The sequence below is a fragment of the Terrapene carolina genome, unplaced genomic scaffold (assembly GCF_002925995.2).
Source record: "Terrapene carolina triunguis isolate 2854851 unplaced genomic scaffold, T_m_triunguis-2.0 Scaffold67, whole genome shotgun sequence".
In the NCBI taxonomy this organism is placed as follows: domain Eukaryota; kingdom Metazoa; phylum Chordata; order Testudines; family Emydidae; genus Terrapene; species Terrapene triunguis.
Window position 1 is genome coordinate 50,632,626 of NW_020664418.1, and position 19,539 is coordinate 50,652,164.

The following is a 19,539-nucleotide window of genomic DNA, read 5'->3' on the forward strand; positions in this document are numbered from 1 at the left end:
GGGAGTGTCACTGTACATAGAGATTTATTTATAGAGGAGCGGAGTGAGTACATGTGCTGTGTGGGGTTTTAAGGCATGTTAAAGAAGGATCCCTCACCTAGGCACTTCCTTGCTTTAAGGGTTTGTGTGGGTCGGTGTCCCCTGTAAGTGGCCTTAATGTGTTTTTAGCTAAATTTTCACTTCGTGGGAGTTATATTATTTCTACGCAGATCCCAAAAGCTCTTAAACTTAAGGTGTAGCCCTAAAAAGAAGCTGGTGCATTACACAGCCCACACAGCAAAGATTATCAAAACTCTTTCAGACCGTATGAAAAGAAACCAAATCACTAGGCAGAGTTCCTTTCTAACAGTTCCATCATCTCCCATAATTAATAATGAAAAGTCAGTCTTACCTTGTCGAGACGCTGATTCTCCCCATTTTAGCCAGCACACTGTGCCTAAGAACACACTTTTTAAATGTCTGGTTCAAAGTACAGCTACATATTACATGTAACTCTGTGGTGGATTTTCTGCTCAGGGGACCTATTAGTGAAACCATTTCTCCTTTGGAGCCAGAAGGCTAATTAGGATCTAGTGAAAAACGTATTAACAAATAGCATCAGGAGGGAAAGATCTGCCGTGGCCTAAGGGTTAAGCTAGGCAGCTGGGATCTGTCAGCATTATTACCCTGTTCGGCAGTATAAACATGTTGGATAACGAGCAGTGTATACATACAGAGTACCATTAAAATACTTTGTCAATTGTTGTGTCATTAAAACCAAACACTTCATTCCCTATAGGTGGTCATCAACTTCTGTGTTCCTTTCCCTGATTATCCCCACCGGCCCTGTATAATGTAAATAGAAAGCAAGTATTATTATCCCCATTTTACAGGTGTTTTAAAGGGCTTGATTCTCCACTGCCCTGTACCTTGTGTAGCTATGTACCCTGGTGCAAAGCAAGTGCACAATAGTTGTGCAATTTACTGCTCTGGTTTGGTGGCCTTTAGATCTAGATTTGCCCATAATCTGGGGGTGTTGGGATCCAACTCTGAATTTCTCCAGAGTTTGTGTGTGTTTGGATTGTGGGGTGGGGGTGGGGGTTGGTTTGGGTATATCTTCTACCGAAGCGTGTAACACAGTATATGACCTCCTGGTACTTTTGTTGTTACTCTAAAAACGGGGCTGGTGGAATCACAACAGCTGCATTGTTTTCTGATTTTAGTTCCTTCCTCTCCATAAAGCTATTTACACTATGCAATGCCTTGTTGCACATGGTACTAGTTAGCAAGTAAGGTGAGTATTAATATAGTGTTTGAGCTGGCCTCGAAAAAGGCGTATTAGAAATCACTGCATCACATTCTAATTTTCAGAATCATTTGTGCATATAAGTCTGTGTCCTATCTCATGGATGGGGAAACCGCAATAAATGTGCCATTGAGTTTCCTTTATTTCTTGCGAAATACCAATAATATGCAGTCAAGAATTGATATTCCCAAATGATACTTTGTCATTGATTTAATGTCAGAGTGCTACCTGGTAGACACTTTAGACTTATTTATCAATGCACTCAGCAACATGAGGAGCATGGTAGCTGAACTAGCATGCTCGGACGCCGGTAATACTGGTCGTTTCTGCTGAGGGGAGGTGTATTGAGGGAGGGGCATAGGAGAATGGCTGTAGGTGGGTGGACTTCACTCAGTATGGCAATCAATCCAGCATCTTTCATGGACACCAACTGCTTTTACATTTTTTTGTTTAAAATACACACACGCCCTTTCAACCACAACACATCCTCAAGGCTGTGACTTTGTCGTCTTCTGTATTTGTGCAGTGAGCAGGGATGGCAGGGTGTTTACCAGGGGTGTTTTTTAGCTGGTAAAATCTTGATTTTTACTGCCCAGGAAACACTAGGCAGGCCCAGTTTAAGACATTTTTCTATTTTAAGAACAGTTTCATCAATACACACCACATTATACGTATCATGACTCATATTTCCGTTTTCAATATTATATATACAAAAGTCAAAAACAGTCAATTATATGAAAACACCAATAATGCATTGTGGTTGGCTTGCAGCATTAAGCAATCAGAAGCAAACAGAGTTGCAGATAGCAGTCCAGGTTGGCCTTGCAGCATTCTGTAGCAGAAGACCAACTTTGATATAGTGGCTAGACCGAGCCTATTCCTCAGTTTTGAATGGCTGTATCCAAAGTTTGAACAGATTAATTCTGTGCTTGCTGAACTTGCTGGACACGGATGCAATTCTATTTCCCAGTTTCCTGATTTAACCAGGTTTAAGCTGATATTTACCAGTGTCCTGTCCTAAATTAGTTTTTCCCAGGAAATTGCCAACTCTAACATCAAATAGCACAACTGGGTAAATAATAATAAATCTAATAATGATCATTCAGATGCAACTACAAAGAGGTATTTCATTCCCTAATTACAACAGTAGATTTTTCATATCACAGGGTGAATGTCTTGTGCAGTTTTTATTGAAGTGATCATGCTTTTTGACCAACTCATCCGGAAGATTCCTGCCCCACCCTCCCCCCAAACAATCTCTGTGCAGATAACTTTTTAAAAACTAAATCCCAGTAGGCATTACTGCCTAGTGCACCCAATTAGAAGGCTGAAAGAATCTCTCTGTTTATCTTATGCTTTGTCTTACACCAGTATGAATGCATGAGCAGCTTTAGTGTTCTGGAGTCTCATCCTAAAAAGAATCTCGGTTGTTACAATGATAGCGCTCCTTTGCTGGCTATTTTAAATAGCTCTGTAAAGGAGCCTCTCTTGAAAGCCTTTGATAAGGAGGCCTTTCAATGAGGAAGTGAGACCTAATCTGTGCAACAAAATATTAACCCTTACTTAACTGTTTTGAAAACATTCCAAAACACATCAAAGGCATTTTTCTTGCTCCATTTTGTGGCATTTTTAGGAGACATACAGGAGAGAAGAGCTGAAGCTATAGGGACAGGGGTTGCTACAGCTTCTGGCTAATCCACTGCCCAGATTTTTTGTACGCAACTTGATTCTAGAAAATTTGGGAACAGAAGAGGGGGTTTTGTGATGAAGGAGCCCAAGCTCAGGTCTGTAGTAGAGAATAAAAATATGTATTGCACCCGCAAAGTGCCACTTATCAAATCTCTGTTCAGAGCTACTCTGGCGGGTAATTATCTGTTAAAGTAGCCTTCAAAAGATAAAAGGAAAAAAACAAGAAGATTGGCCAATAATGTGATCATAGAACAAATCTCCCCATCACTGAACATTTCATTTAATTGGGAGACATCGGCATGCTCCTTAAAGCACTTCTCCCCTCCCCTCTCCACCCCATTTTAAGAAATCATGTTTTATCCATGTTTTAACTCAGCCAACTTTAATTAACACTTCCCCCTCCTCTAAAGCAATCCTGCTTCCTGCAATCCGGCTGTGTGTGCAACTCCTGTTGATGTCAAAACAGAGAGATCAGTACATGCCACCAATAACGAAGGCCTAAATACTGCTTCACTATCCCTTTTACCTTTGTATTGTAAAAAAATGTTGCTTATGCAAAATAGCTGCCCATGAAGATTTATTTGCTGCAATAAGAATATGATTATTTTCTCATTTTGGAGTTAATGCAACTTGCAAGAGTTTTGAGAATCCTTTAGTACATGTATTTAAATTGGTTTCATATTTTGGATAGGAAGTCCCAGGGTCGCGTGAAGTGACCCATTTAGACATAGTTGGCTCTTTCTCCCCCTATTGTTCATAGAGAATGAAATGAAAAAAGGGCATTCATTTTTCATGAGTTTAAGAAAAGTCCTTCAGTTCTGGCTCTGCCTCAGCTCTTGGGAAAGGAGAATTTCTCTCTGGCATTAGATCCACAGGCTGAAAAATGGATCACCCCTCTTAACCTCTCCAAAGGCACAGGCCTTTTTTCCCTTTGTCTACAATTCTCTAAGTCAGACACTTAGGAAGTGTTAGATGTTGGCTACGTAATTGGACTGTGCTTTAGTTCAGGGATAACTGTAGAATGGGACTGGTGTCACCTCTGACCTGGTGATGTCATTACTTGCTCTAGATGGGAACAGAGCACTTGCATTCAGAATGAACACACTATTCTCCTTGGGGTCCGAATGTGTGACATCCTCCCCGCCCATCACTGTGTTATTTCTACGCTGAAGGGAGAAAACAGCAACGCTGCTGCTGCCAGTGAAGAAGCCATGGTTTAAAGGGGCTGTTTCTTTTAATGTGTAACCCAGCTTAAAAGCAGATTTAGTGATCTCTGTTTACAATGGCACCTCTAGAATATGTTTCTCTTTAACCATTTGATGGACTAGCCTCTCACAGCTATGAGCTGTCTGCAATTTTACAGCCATTGTTTCTCCTCCAAAGTAATCATCTCCAGAAAGGAAAGGATAAAGCGGTGTAAACGCCTATATTACAAAATAAAATAAAAATGTTACCTGGTAAGTTGCGAGGAGCAAGAATGCAGCATGGACTAACAAGAGCCAGATCTTCTACATAGTTATACAGAGCTGTAGAACATCATGCCAAGATTTTCAGAAGAAAACCACTAAAGCTAGGCTCCGAATTCCATAGTTAGAACAACTGGCCTGATTTTCAAAAGTGCTGAGCACCGTTGAGTTGAGCTGAATGCTCAGCTCTGATGAAAATCAGCCCACTAGTTTGGGTGCCTCCGGAATCTAACTTTAGTAGACACCCTGTATTGAAAATCTTGGCCCATGTTTCTATGGGTAAAACTCTCCTGGTTATTATCAGAAATACATTTAATCCACAAAGTCTTCATGAGATTCTGCTGTCTCTCTGTTAAACCTCTCTGAGGCACAGAATATTACCAGGTCTTTCTAAAAGTCTTTGATTTGCTTCAAATTCACATTTTACAGTTCCTTGCAAGAAGTGCACAGATCCCCAAGGTTAGCTGCAAACCACCCTTTTTGCACTTACAAGCAAAGTATTGCATGTGCTTCCCATGCAGGAAATGGTGCACATCTGAAAGAGGCAAAAAATTGGAATCCTAGTATATTCACTGGGCTGTAGCTCCTATGAATGTGTCAGGTTTTGGATTCCTGTCTGCACAGGTGCTGGAACTAGGAACTTTGAAGTGGTTTTCATCATATACAGGGTTTACAGTTTGGTTCAATAGCTCTCAGCTCCCCCACTATACAAATTGTGTATGCCCGTATGCAGCGTGCAGCCCAAGATGCTTGTAAAAAGCATGAGGGAAGACAGGTCTCTCTATGGCTTAGATTAACCGGCTTTCCCGTTTATAAATCTGGCCAACAAACCCTTGCACGAGGACAGCCACCAAAATAAGGAAAGGAATGAGTATAATAGCATTGTGGTTATTCCTGTTCCTGCAAAAACGTTAAACACATTGCAAGATAATCTGTGGTAATCAGCTTTTTTTAAAGGTAATTTAGTGCTGACGAATGACTGAACGAGTCAACAGTAATGCAAGTTTCCCCACACATCTCTGCTCAGTGTTGGGTTTAGGCCACTGAAAATAAATCTGATATTATTATTTGTATTACAGTTAGCAGCTAGAGCAGGGGTTCTCAAGCTGGGGGTCAGGACCACTCAGGGGGTCGCAAGGTCATTACATGGGGGGGTTGCAAGCTGTCAACCTCCACCCCAAAGCCCGCTTGCCTCCAGCATTTATAATGGTGTTAAATATATTAAAAAGGGTGTTTAATTTATTAGGGGGGTCGCACTCAGAGGCTTGCGATGTGAAAGGGGTCGCCAGTAAAAAAGTTTGAGACCCACTGAACTAGAGGTTCCAACCAACACCTGAGCTCCAGTGTGCTGGGTGCTGTACAGACACCATAAGGGACAGATGTAAACTCTTTTCAGTCCCTACCACCTGAAATTCCCTCATCTAGAAAGAGTCCCCCCCAAAGAGAATAGCAACAGGCTCTGAAACAAGGAACAGAATCTAAAGAAATAGAAATTCTGTCTTTATTTTTCGCCCTACCCCTTCCAGAGCTCTCATGTGACTAGCACATAAACATAGCTAGGGGAGGGATAGCTCAGTGGGTTGAGCATTGGCCTACTAAACCTATGGTTGTGAGCTCAATCCTTGAGGGGGCTACTTAGAGATCTGGGGCAAAATCAGTACTTGGTCCTGCTAGTGAAGGCAGGGGGGTGGACTTGATGACCTTTCAAGGTCAGTTCTAGGAGATAGGATATTTCTATTTATTTATGAATTGTATTTATTCTCCATCATCTCAGCCTGCCACAGTCCATGCATGAGATCCTGCCTAAATGCTATGGGGGATAGTCCCTTTAGAAATGCAGACACAGGAGACTGTGATATCAGTTGTGATGGAAAGAAATCAACGACAAAAGTGTTAAACCATTCTCTTTAATGACAGCCCACAAGAGAGTCTAGTTTCCTGGTTGCATGCATACAATGTGCACCCTGGCCTCTGCACTCTAACCCTGTATTTACTCAGGGTTCCTTATCACACTTTGGAATGTAGCAGTTCATTGGACTTAGTCACTACAGAACAAGGACAAAAATCTAAAAGGGGGGTAACGGCGCAGGAAGCTTATATCACTTCATTTATACCGTTCTTTCGGTGGCTGTGCATGCTCCAAGTTATGTTATCTTCTCCCTCTTAATACAGTGACCAAGGACAGAGCTCATTTTAAAAGGTCAGAAAACTATAAATAGAGGTGCATATTTTCTCTCTCTTTCTCAGTCTCACTCACAAATATACATTTGCCAAGCTGAACAATATTCAGCTAAAGAGGCTGTCAGAGGCTGGATTAAAGAAGGACATAATGGGATGATATTTTGGGGGGGGGGCAAATTTTCAACGGAGTTCTGCCAATCCGTGTGATCTACAGCCTATCAGCTACAAAGAGCCTACATGGACTTCATCACAATTAAGCCAGCATATTGCTACATGCTTACTTGCTCTCTAATAAATGTATTTTTAAAGCAACAGCTGTCACATCTGGAGCATTTCACTAATGCTCGAGTGGAGTGGAGCTATGACTGGGAATGACAGTAGGCCCCAATCCTGCAGCTGACCCCATACGTGGCAGCTCTGAAGTCAATGGAGCTCCATGGAGCTCTGCCCATCCAGAGACAGTTGCAGGATCAGGACTTTATTCTGTACAAGCTCAAACCTAGAGGGAAAATATCCACAAGTCCTCTCAGTTATGATCCAGCCCATACTCTCTAGTTATCATTCCAACAGAATTAGAATCGTAGGACTGGAAGGGACCTGGAGAGATCTAGTCCAGTCCCCGGCACTCAAGGCAGGACTATTATCTAGACCATCCCTGACAGGTGTATGTCCAACCTGCTCTTAAAAATCTCCAATGACAGATTCCACAGCCTCCCTGAGCAATTTATTCCAATGCTTAACCACCCTGACAGTTAGGAAGTTTTTCCTAATCTCCAGCCTAAACCTCTGTCATTGCTGCAATTTAAGCCCATTGCTTCTTGTCTTATCCTCAGAGGTTGAGGAGAACAATTTTTCTCCCTCCTCCTTGTAACAACCTTTTATGTACTTGAAAACAGTTATCATGTCCCCTCTCAGTCTTCTCTTCTCCAGACTAAACAAACCCAATTTTTTCAATCTTCCCTCACAAGTCATGTTTTCTAGACTTTTAATCATTTTTATTGCTCTTCTCTGGACTTCTAAACCTTTAATAGTTTTTATTGCTCTTCTCTGAATTTCTGTCAGTTCTGGACTTCTGTCTTTCCTGAAATGTGGCACCCAAAACTGGACACAATACTTCAGTTGAGGCCTGATCAGCGCAGAGCAGAGCAGAGCAGAACAGAGCAGAGCAGAAGAATTACTTCTCGTGTCTTGCTTACGACACTCCTGATAATACATCCCAGAATGATGTTTGCTTTTTTGGCAACAGTGTTACTCTGTTCACTCATATTTAGCTTGTGATACACTATGACCCCCAGATCCCTTTCTGCAGTACTCCTTCCTAGGCAGTCATTTCTCATTTTGTATGTGTGCAACAGATTGTTCCTTCCTAAGTGGAGGAGTACTTTGCATTTGTCCTTATTGAATTTCATCCTATTTACTTCAGACCATTTCTCCGGTTTGTCCCGATCATTTTGAATTTTAATCCTATCCTCCAAAGCACTTGCAACCCCTCCCAGCTTGTTATCGTCCGCAAACTTTATAAGTGTACTCTGTATGCAATTATCTAAATCATTGATGAAGATATTGAACAGAACCGGACCCAGAACTGATCGCTGCGGGACCCCACTCGATAATTCCTTCCAGCCTGACTGTGAACCACTGATAACTACTCTCTGGGAACGGTTTTCTAACCAGTTATACACCCACCTTACTGTAGCTCCATCTAGGTCGTATTTTCCTAGTTTGTCTATGAGAAGGTCATGCAAGACAGTATCCAAAGCCTTACTAAAGTCAAAATATACCACATCTACTGCTTCTTAATCATATCTATTCATCTTTGAATTATTTTCTTTAATCAAATTTAAACTGTTGAATTCGCCTTAGGGAAAAAAAAACATTAGCTAATTTACCTTAAATATCTTTTAACAACTTTCTTTAAGAAATAGTAATTGGTTTCTAATCTCAGTGGTCCATCAGAGGGAGCAATGCAGTCATGGATTAGCCTGTGCCTTTATAAGAAATATTACAAACATGGGGCCATATCTTGCCATCTTCCTATGGAAAATACAACAGATTTCTGTGGGAGTGCTGCACCCAGAAGAATGTGCCCCATAATAAACAGGGTAGGTTAGGATTGTTGATTTATTTACGTGTAGCAATTGCTCACCCAGTGCTCTGAGTTTTGTACAATTCAGTAGGTCAAAGGACCATGCTGAGAATGCATTCCCTCCTCCGGAAGAAGAAAGGGAAAACTGGAGGAAATGTGAAAAGGATTCAGAGTATCGTAAGAGAGAGAAAATGGCCACATTAGGCACCTGCCAAATGTAAAGGGCCAGTCCCCAGAAAGGCATGCTGGGAAAAAAGTTCCTCTGTAACAGGACAATCCTGGACTAAGGGAGTTAAGAGACCAGGAAGTCACCAAGCAAGGAGCCCTGGGGAAAAAAGCTGCATCTGTGTTATGTTTCTCTGTGACATAACGATCACAAATGGACTTCCCTGCAACAACCTACGTCAACAGCTTAGCCTAATTACAGAGGAAAGTTGGTCCATTTGACATCTCACTATTCCACTGGCTATCCTAAATTCACCACTTTGGTAACCAAAGATGCCAGCCGCAGTAGCCATGCACATCACATGGTTAGGGCACAACGATCATCCCATTGAACTCTGCTCAGGTGAGCTGGCCTCTCTCTGAATCACAAAGGTTCCCCCTGATCCTCTCATGCACATTCAAGTAGACTGGAAACCCGGTCCAACTGTGGTTTGCTTTTACAAGGTGGAGTCTGTGGGCGTTGAGAGCACTCAGTACCTCTCATCGGATGCTCGTCCTTTGCAAGATTGGACCCCATAGTGAAAATCGAAATTCATTGCGTATGAGCTGTTTTAAAGCTTTGTAATCTACAACACTCTGAATTCCCAGGGTCACGCATAGATGCCTGTTTCTAATTACTGATACGAGCACTTTAGCCAACAGAGTGAAAACAAGGCTTGTAAATGCTCAACTAGTCGAGCTCAAACAAGGGAATGATCCTGCTCCCACTGAAGTCAACAGGAGTTTTGACATTAAGCTCAGTGGGAGTAGGATCCGGCCAGTGCTTAATTTGTAATGAACGAGGTGCCGGGGCTCAAGCAATTTTTTTCATTCATAACTGATGCAGCAGGCCCGAGGCACCGGGGCTCTGAACTGCCAGGCCCAGAGGTGCCGGGGCTCTGACCTGCCGGGCCCAGAGGTGCCGGGGCTCTGACCTGCCGGGCCCTGACACAAATTAAGCACAGGATCCATCCCTAAAACCTTATTAATGGGCTAATCACGGCAGCATAAACATGCTTTTCAGTGCCACAAGAGGGAACACCAAGGCCAGATGTGTTGTGTTAATGCCAATGCATCTCACACTGGATACATGCCTGAAAAGAGATAGGAAGTTAGTTTTTAAAAACAAAAAAATGCTTTCTGATCACTGGCTAGAAGTCCCAATGCTGCTAGACTGACATTCTGAGATGGGATTGCTTCAGCATTAGAAAAATCCAATCACAACTTTACCATCGCATAGGTGAGAAAATGTGTTACATGAGAGGGATAAATATAAAATTTGTGTACACATAAACACACACACACACACACCAGTACATACATATATAAAATGTTCTGTGATAATGCTTGCACAATTTATTTTAATATGAAAATAGTCTGGGCAGCCCTGTAAGAGGCAGTAGACTGGGATAATACTTTTTAAAGTCGGAACTGGTACTCAGAAAATCACAAAGGCCAGAGGTCAGAAGCTTAATTCTCTGGTTTTGTCAACTCAGCGCCAAGCTAAACTTTTCCTTGTTATTACAAAACCTATACCAGGAAGTTTTTGCCCCCTCCAGCATAAAAGTAAATGCCTATGTCTGAATGGCAGCAGTTTAAATGAAATTTAAAGTGACTTTCATGCCAACTTGAAAAAACAAAACAAGTTTTCAGTTCCTAATGTGTCAGCATAGCCCTGGCCTTTTTTTTTTTTTAAGCAATTGCTTTAGACTAAAGTTTGTAGTAAACTTGTAATTTGGGATTTGCATCCAGATCGCTACTTAGGATTCTAAAGAAATAAATACAAAGATTTAACTGAAAGCAGCACTAAATCACATGACACCCTCTAGAGATCTGGAAAAGAAGATTTTTTTCCCAGCACAAGAACAAGCATCTCTCTTGCAACTGCTTTGGAGGACAGGGTCATAATTCAAAATGATCTGGACAAATTGGAGAAATGGTCTGAGTTAAACAGGATGAAGTTTAACAAAGACAAATGCAAAGTGCTCCACTTAGGAAGAAAAAATCAGTTTCACACATACAGAATGGTAAGAGACTGTCTAGGAAGGAGTACGGCAGAAAGGGATCTAGGGGTTATAGTGGACCACAAGCTAAATATGAGTCAACAGTGTGATGCTGTTGCAAAAAAAGCAAACGTGATTCTGGGATGTATTAACAGGTGTGTTGTGAGCAAGACACGAGAAGTCATTCTTCCGCTCTACTCTGCTCTGGTTAGGCCTCAGCTGGAGTATTGTGTCCAGTTCTGGGCACCGCATTTCAAGAAAGATGTGGAGAAATTGGAAAGGGTCCAGAGAAGAGCAACAAGAATGATTAAAGGTCTTGAGAACATGACCTATGAAGGAAGGCTGAAAGAATTGGGTTTGTTTAGTTTGGAAAAGAGAAGACTGAGAGGGGACATGATAGCAGTTTTCAGGTATCTAAAAGGGTGTCATAAGGAGGAGGGAGAAAACTTGTTCACCTTAGCCTCTGAGGATAGAACAAGAAGCAATGGGCTTAAACTGCAGCAAGGGAGGTCTAGGTTGGACATTAGGAAAAAGTTCCTAACTGTCAGGGTGGTTAAACACTGGAATAAATTGCCTAGGGAGGTTGTGGAATCTCCATCTCTGGAGATATTTAAGAGTAGGTTAGATAAATGTCTATCAGGGATGGTCTAGACAGTATTTGGTCCTGCCATGCGGGCAGGGGACTGGACTCGATGACCTCTCGAGGTCCCTTCCAGTCCTAGAATCTATGAATCTATGAATCTTTTCATGACTATTAAGTAAGAATAACAAATAGGGGTAGTTTTCAGAGTAGCAGCCGTGTTAGTCTGTATCCGCAAAGATAGGGGTAGGTTTATAATGGTCCTTAATTCCTGTGGTTGGTTGTTCCACAGCCTGAGGCCAGCCCTTGAGAATGTTCAATCTTCTGCACAGACCAGTTTTAGCCTGATGGGAGAAAGCTCCATTTTGCCTGAGGAGCAGAGTTGACAACCACAATCTTCATCACGGAGCTTTAGGCTCTTTTAAATATCCTGGGCCCAGGCCACTGAGACCCATGAGGATAAGAACCAAGAACATGACTGACTCTCTATTGTATCGGAAGCCTAGCACAGTTAGAAGTTAAGGGCTCGATACAGGAATCAGTTGGTGAAATTATCTGGCCTGTATTATGCAGGAAGTCAGACTATGATCATGATGGTTCTTTCTGGCCTTGAAATTCTATGAATCTATAAATAATTGAAACACTGGAAAAAGTACACAGTGCCCAATGGATGTCAATCTCAGTATGTCCCCTCGGTGCTTTAGGGCTAGTTACCCAGGGCTTAGGGTTACCATACGTCCGGATTTTCCCAGACATGTCCGGCTTTTTGGTCCTCAAATCCCCGTCCGGGAGGAAATTCCAAAAAGCCGGACATGTCCGGGAAAATAGGGAGGGGTCGTGGGGCTGGAGCCGGAGCCGCTGGGGCCAGCGGTGCTCGGCTGGCGGTGCTCAGCCAGGGCCGGGGCCAGGCCGGAGCCGCTCGGCCGGAACCGGGGCCAAAGCCGAGCTGGGCTAGAGCCGCTGGGACCGGGGCTGGGGGTGCTCGGCCGCCGGCTGGCGCCGCTCGGCCGGGGCCGGTGACCCGGGGCCCGAGCCGAGCTGAAGTCGCCGGGGCCGGAGCCGCCGGGGCCAGGGCGGGCCGGAGCCCCTCGGCCAGAACCAGGGCCGGCGCCCCAGGGCCCGAGCCGAGCCAGAGACGCCGGGGCCAGAGCCTCTTGGCCGGGGCCGGCCGCTGGAGGGAGCCGCTCGGCTGGGGGGGGCCGGACTGGGCTGCGCCTCCTCGCACCCCCCCCGCCACCGCCCCAGCTTACCTGCTGCCTGCCTGTTTCAGGCTTCCCGCGAACATTTGATTCGCAGGAAGCAGGGGAGGGGGAGGAGCAGGGGGAGGAGCGTTCAGGGGAGCGGGCGGAGTTGGGGCGGGGACTTTGGGGAAGGGGCGGCGTTGGGCGGGGCCAGGGTGGGGAAGGGGCGGAATTGGGGCGGGGCCAGGGCCCCATGGAGTGTCCTCCTTCTGTTTTATTAAAATATGGTAACCCTACCAGGGCTGCAATACAAACCTTATGGGAATTCTGGCTAGCTAGAGCGCTGCTTGGCTACAGCAGGGGGTGTTTTTTAAACCTCTTTGGGATATTTTTGTTTTTTCATTTCCACCTATTTAACTTCAATGCTTAATGAACATTATGGAGAGCTCAAAAACGGTCATCTTTGCAGCGTTCCTAGAGAGGACACATCTTCTGCTCCTCCTCTCTTCTATTCAATGTTACTTTCAAAGCGGAAGCCCTGTAAGTGCGGAGATTTTAGAGGCAAAGCCAAGAAATTCCACAGGAACCTGAAATTCAGCAGGTTTGGGTTAACCTGAGGTCATTCCTCTTGTTGCAGAGTAAATGATTACTGAACCCTGTAGAGGTGAAATGGTTTCACTTGCCTAAGTGACTGAGATAATGGCATAAGATTGTGATTGTGAGCGTGTGCATTCAAATGTACAGTTTTAACCATTTTATAACACTGGTGGTCAATGATCTGTTAACATTACCATCACACACCTTTACTTTCAAGGGGGTTGCCCCAGGCTGAAATGTGGCAACATTTTTAGTGGGACAAGCTGGGTGAGGTAATATCTTTTATTGGACCAGTTTCTGTTGGGGAGAGAGACAAGCTTTCAAGCTTACACAGTCGGGTCTGGGCGATGAAGGCCAGGTCTACATTACAAACATATTGGTATAATTACATCACTCAGGGGTGTGAAAAACACTTCTTGCCTTAGCTCCCACCTCTCAGGCAGGTGGATTAAATACACAGGCAGGAGAGCGCCTCCTGTTGACTTAGTTGCATCTTCACTAAAGCGCTACAGCGGAGCAGCCACAGTGCAGCACTGTAGGTGAAGACAAACCCTAACTCAGGTCACTGCTAAATACAAGGTGGAGCAGATTGTTTAGCACAAGTAGTTAACACCTATTTTGAGAGACCATTCAAGGTGAAGTGGCCTGTTAACTCCCCTCCAGTCATAGGGAGGAAAAGGGAGGGGGGAAGCAGCTGTGGGGGGCGGGTTAGTGGGTCACCGATTGTTGTAATGAGCCATCAATCCAGTGTCTCTCTTCAGCCCATGATTTTTAGTGGTTTTGGAGATATTCGGGTTACCTCACAATAGACCCATGCCCTGCAGCGTCTGGGAGTGGGACACAAACCGCTCGGACACAAGTACACCTCTACCCTGATATAACGCGACCCGATAGAACACGAATTCGGATATAACGTGGTAAAGCAGCGCTCCGGCGGGGAGGGGCTGTGCACTCCGGCGGATCAAAGCAAGTTTGATATAACACAGTTTCACCTATTTGGCTCCCAAGGACAGCATTATATCGGGGTAGAGGTGTATGTCTTATGGCCTGACATTGGCAGAGAGCAGCAAACATGCTGAAGGAACCACCTCCCCATGGGGCCTGTACACCAAAGCTGGGCTGCTGATGCACAGGGATAAGTGCTGTGAGGAGGGGAGATAGACTGAGACCCTCATTCCCAGGGAGCTCATTTTGTAAGCGGAGCTTTCAGAATTCAATGCCTAGTGACATGGACGTGTTTCGGAATGGGAAGCCAAGCTCTAATGCCTGGGATTTTAAGCTAGACAAATTCAGAAGGGAAATAAGGTGGAATTTTTTTTTTTTTTTTTTTTTTAACAGTGAGGGTAATTAGCCATTGGAACAACTTACTTAGGGACATGGTGAAGACTCTGACGAAGTGGGCATTCACCCACGAAAGCTTATGCTCCAATACGTCTGTTAGTCTATAAGGTGCCACAGGACTCTTTGCTGCTTTTACAGATCCAGACTAACACGGCTACCCCTCTGATAGGTGAAGACTCTGACCTGAAGCCTTTAAATCCAGACACGATATCTTTCTGAAGGATTTGCTGTAGCTCAAGTGAAGGTTAGGCCTTGATGCATAATTTACAGGATGGAATTCTCCGGCCTGTGCTGGGCTGGGAGTCAGACTAGATGGTCATAATGGTCCTTTCTGGCCATAAAGTCTGTGAACCTATAAACACGGAAGAAGCACAATGAAGTTACTCCACTTTCTTAAATGTCTGTAGTTCTCTATGAAAATACCTGATGTCTACTAAAAAAAACACTTACTGACTATTGAGCCAGTATGAAAGTGTCCTGTGATGGCTCCTGTAGTTCCAGTTCTGCTGCACTTACAATGTCTGCCGCGATTTTAAATTACCTACTGAACAAACCCGTTAAAGCAATGCCAAGGATCTGCTTTATACCCATAAAACTGAGGGGGGAAAGGCCAGATAGGGCACTCCATGGCTCAGGGGCCAGACCGGGGGATACAGAATTTCTGGGCGCATGGGCAGGTGCCGAATGCCATCGCACTCTGACATCTGGTCCTGTAGTGAGGTGCAGGCCACTTCAGGGGACAGGCAGAAAGCAGCCCCTCTGGTCCACCAGGACTATAGTGCTAGCCTTTGCATGGCGATTGGAACGGGGGGAGTGGACAGCTCTGGGTATCCTGTAAACCTAGGCAAGAGCCACTCACAACCTGGCCCTTTGCGTATAGAAACGAGCTAGGGAGCAGATTTCTCATTAAGATCTTGAGCCAGTTCTCACACACTGATGCGGAGTTCCTGAAAACCCCAGCCTGGGCTTTCAAAACCCCCTGTTCCCCAGCAGCCAGTGATTTGAGTACAGCTCAGCTTTCAAGGAGTTTGAATGGATTCCGCAACACTGCTGACTGGGCTGGAAATTGTAACCATGCAAAGCAGCCAGCTTCTGGCTAGTGGGGGCTCCCTTTAAGTAGATGCCCTGAGGGGAAGGATAGTAGAGGTAGGGTGTTTAAACAGCTTTTCACCAGTGAGCCAGCAAAATGAATTAATGGATAATGGCTGGCATTTAGGGGCTTAGTCTATTGTAAACAAGTTTTTCAAGCCCCAAACAATTATTGCCAAGCAGGAATAGCTGAGGGAGAGCAAGAGAGAGAGGAAAGATCTCCACTGAAATAGGAAATTCGTTTAAAAAGCAGATTGGCTTTGTTAGTGAGCGGCTGGGAGGCCAAGTGTGGAATCTGAAATGGGCCCAACAGTCTCTGCGTTCCACATTGCACAACATTCTTTCCATTAACAACCGAAGATCAAATTCTCTCTCTCTTGGGAGCAAGGCATTGGCCTTTCCCTAAACAAAACCTTTTGTCCCTTGAGCTGAGGCAACATGAAGTGATGGTCAATGACCAGTGTCCCTCCAGCTCAGTACCAAATAGCCTAAATTTACTATCGCGAACAGTGTAAACAACAGTAGATTTGTGTTTAGTAATCATACCTCTTCTGAGTCTATGAGACTTGTCCAAGTGTTTAATTCTGCAGGATGGAGGGCAGTTACTAGTGGAGTTCCCCAGGGATCAGTCTCGGGACCAATCTCATTTAACATTTTTATTACTGACCTTGGCTCAAAAAGTGGGAGCATGCTAATAAAATTTGCGGATGATAAAAAGTTGGGTGGTATTGCCAATATGGAGGAGGACCGGAATATCATACAAGAAGATCTGGCAGACCTTGTAAACTCGAGTAATAGAAATGGGATATTTAATAGTGAAAAGTGAAAAGTTATGCATTTAGGGACTAACAACAAGAATTTTGCTATAAGCTCGGGACGTATCAGTTGGAAGAGGCAGAGGAGGAGAAAGACCTGGGTTGATCACATGAGCCGCCAATGTGATACGTCTGTGAAAAAGGCTAATGCAATCCTAGGATGCATCAGTCGAGGTATTTCCAGTAGAGACAGGGAAGTATTAGTACCAGTATACAAGGAACTGGTGAGACCTCATCTGGAATTGTGTATACAATTCTGGTCTCCTTTGGAGTGGGTGGGTGAAGTTCTGTGGCCTGTGATGTGCAAGAGGTCAAACTAGATGATCATGATGGTTCCTTCTGACCTTAAAGTCTATGAGTCTATAAGAGGGTGTTGCCCAAGAGTAGACAATACAGAGCAAATTAGCAGATTACCATCACCACCCATCAGATTTAGACTTTGGGAAGGATCTAAATTGTCCTTTTAAGAAGGAGTCACAATTTACTGTAATCATTCCTATAGATTACAGGGGGGAGTCGAACTAGACAGAGGTGATGTGATTTAATGGTGTTTAACGTAGCCGCGTACATGGGCGGCACATGACTCCTGCATTTGGGGAGGCTGGGTGTGAGTGCCGGAAGCTCCCTAGAAGTGGGGCAGCCCACTGGCGCCCAGACTGTGGCATTGCCCCCTGCTCTGCCTCCTCCCCTGAGGCCCTGCCCACACTCTATCCCCATTCCACCCCATACCCCACTCCCACTTGGCCCCCTCCCCCAAGTCCCCTGCCGCTCGCACCGCTCTGCCCCCTCCCTTGAGGCCCCCTCCACCTGCCGCTCCTCGGCGGGTGGGGGGAGCCTCGGGGGAGGCGGCAAAGAGGTGTGAGCAGCAGGTGGGGGGGATCCTTGCGGGAAGAGGCAGAGCAAGGGGGGGCCTCAGGGGGAGGAGGTGGAGCGGAGGTGGGAAGAGAAGAGAGTGGGCAGGGCCAGGAGGGAAAAGGACGTGCGGGAGTGGAAAACCAGAGTGCTGAGCCATTTGAGGTTTGCCTATTGCTAGTTCAAGTTTCATGACAGCTCGGAATAGTTCAGATCAGCGAGAGGAGCATTAATCTGGTGAGTATGACGTGAACTCACAGGTTACCTTGCTCACTGAGCTGATTGAGTCCTGTGCAGAATCAATCTAATGTTCCCACTGAGACAGAGAGAGTATTAGCATACAAACTCAAGAGGGGACATTGTTTGCATTTATTAACAGCTGACCCGTGACTCAAACAAGATTTGGAGAACACGGAGGGTTTTAAATTAGGGTTTGAAGATGGGAGGATTAGAGGCAGATCATAGTTAGACCAGCGGGGTTTTGTGACTATATTGTCAAGGAATGCTATTGTGATGCGGTAATCCATAATGGACAGTATCTTAAACCATTGCCAAAAAGTTGATGTTATTCTGATTAAAAGCCGTCCGGTTAGTTCATGGTGCTCTTGTAAGAATGTAAAAGAACTCAACACTCCTGTGAAAATTATGTGCCATACAGACTCTGGGGATGGAGCATTCATACCCAGAAGTCACCTGGAAGCATTCCTCTGAATTCCAATAGTAAGGTGAATGATTGGCATCCACAATGCTGCACTGTGCCACATACTTATGATATGATCAACCTTTATCGTATAATTCACTGATTTGGAAATAAAGATGGAGAACAGTTAAGGGACAGATCCAGGCAGATAAAATCATTGGTACAGACCTGCCATGAGTCCCACTAATAATAATAATTTGCATTTATGTAGCACTTAAGACTTCAAAGCCATTTCCAGACATTAACTAATTAATCTCTGCAAGGAGCTGAATGACATCCACTCCAACTGACTTCAGTGGGAATCGCAGCAGTACATATCTGATTAAAGAGCCTGCTGTGAAATTGACACATGACAAAACTTAGCCACCCCAGTGCCTTTTAGCATCCCAAAGACAGGCAGCGTTATCCCATGAAGTCGCTGTGAGGGAGGATTCTGTCCCTTTGATGTCAGCATAGAGCCCCGCCCCCATCTATGCAAATCCTGCTACTCAAGCTTTGTGGCCCCATGCCTGATAAATAATGAATAAATACAATAATTCTAATTGCTTGATTTTGCTAAGGTGATGTCACAGGTCTTATCTGCGATGGGTGAGTTTCCATTGGCACTTAGATTAGATGGGAACAAATATGAACATTCAGCCCTAGGGGAAAAGAGGATTCCGCTTTCCAGGGCTGTACTGGTCTTTGTTCCTATATTTACTTTACTGTCAGCCGAATACAGACTTTTGCATCAAACCTTGTATTCATGGTAATGTTATTTCTGTCTCTTCATTCTCTCTCCTTCAGCCTTCATCTGTGAGCGGGACCGCCTCACGTTCAGTTTTTGTCAAACCCTAAGGATTCTGGGAAGATGCCATCTTCCAACTGTCAACGTGCAGTGCTGCCGAACCTGCCGCCAGCACGGTCACAGTGCTCGGGATCGTGGGAATGAACGTGTCTCCAGGAGGTGAAACCGTTTAGGTAGAAGGACCCTTTATGGGGAGGGGGAAAAACAGAGCTGTAGAAGCTTCAAGAGAACATACATTATGCAGTGAACAAAAGGAACTCCTTAAAACTAGGTTTTGCCACATGGTCTGTTCATATAGCAGTGCAGAATGTTGCTACAAGTTCCTCCACTGGGGATTTTGTATGGTGCTCTTTAAAAACACAGGGAAGATTTTTTTTTTTTTTTTTTTTTTTTTTTTAACTACAGTACATGGTGCTCAAGTGATCAGTCTGAAAACAAGAGCCTAGCTCTCACTAGACAGCACTCAAAGCCCTGCTAGTTACCATGGAGAAATGTACTGTTTCCTAGCAAGTACCTGAAAACAGATACAATTTTCCATATCTCATGTCATGCCTAATGTTAGACAATCTTCAAGGGAACATTTTAGGAAACAAACTTAAAACAGAATAGCAAACATTTTGGGGAGATCTCTCTAAAAGATGTATGGTGCTATCATCTGACATTTTCAGCTTTTGGTTGGTGTT

At 44.5% G+C, this 19,539-nt stretch overlaps 1 protein-coding gene across 1 annotated transcript in view; it reads left to right on the forward strand.

Annotated features, from left to right (window-relative positions):
• Positions 1-19,213, forward strand: part of LOC113406073 (A disintegrin and metalloproteinase with thrombospondin motifs 7-like) — a 46,196-nt gene extending 26,983 nt beyond the window's left edge. The window contains exon 5 of the mRNA XM_026648413.2: positions 18,856-19,213. Coding sequence (XP_026504198.1) covers positions 18,856-19,019 — 164 coding nt within the window. The 3' untranslated portion in view covers positions 19,020-19,213. The remainder of the gene's footprint in view (positions 1-18,855) is intronic.
• Positions 19,214-19,539: the final 326 nt, after the last annotated feature.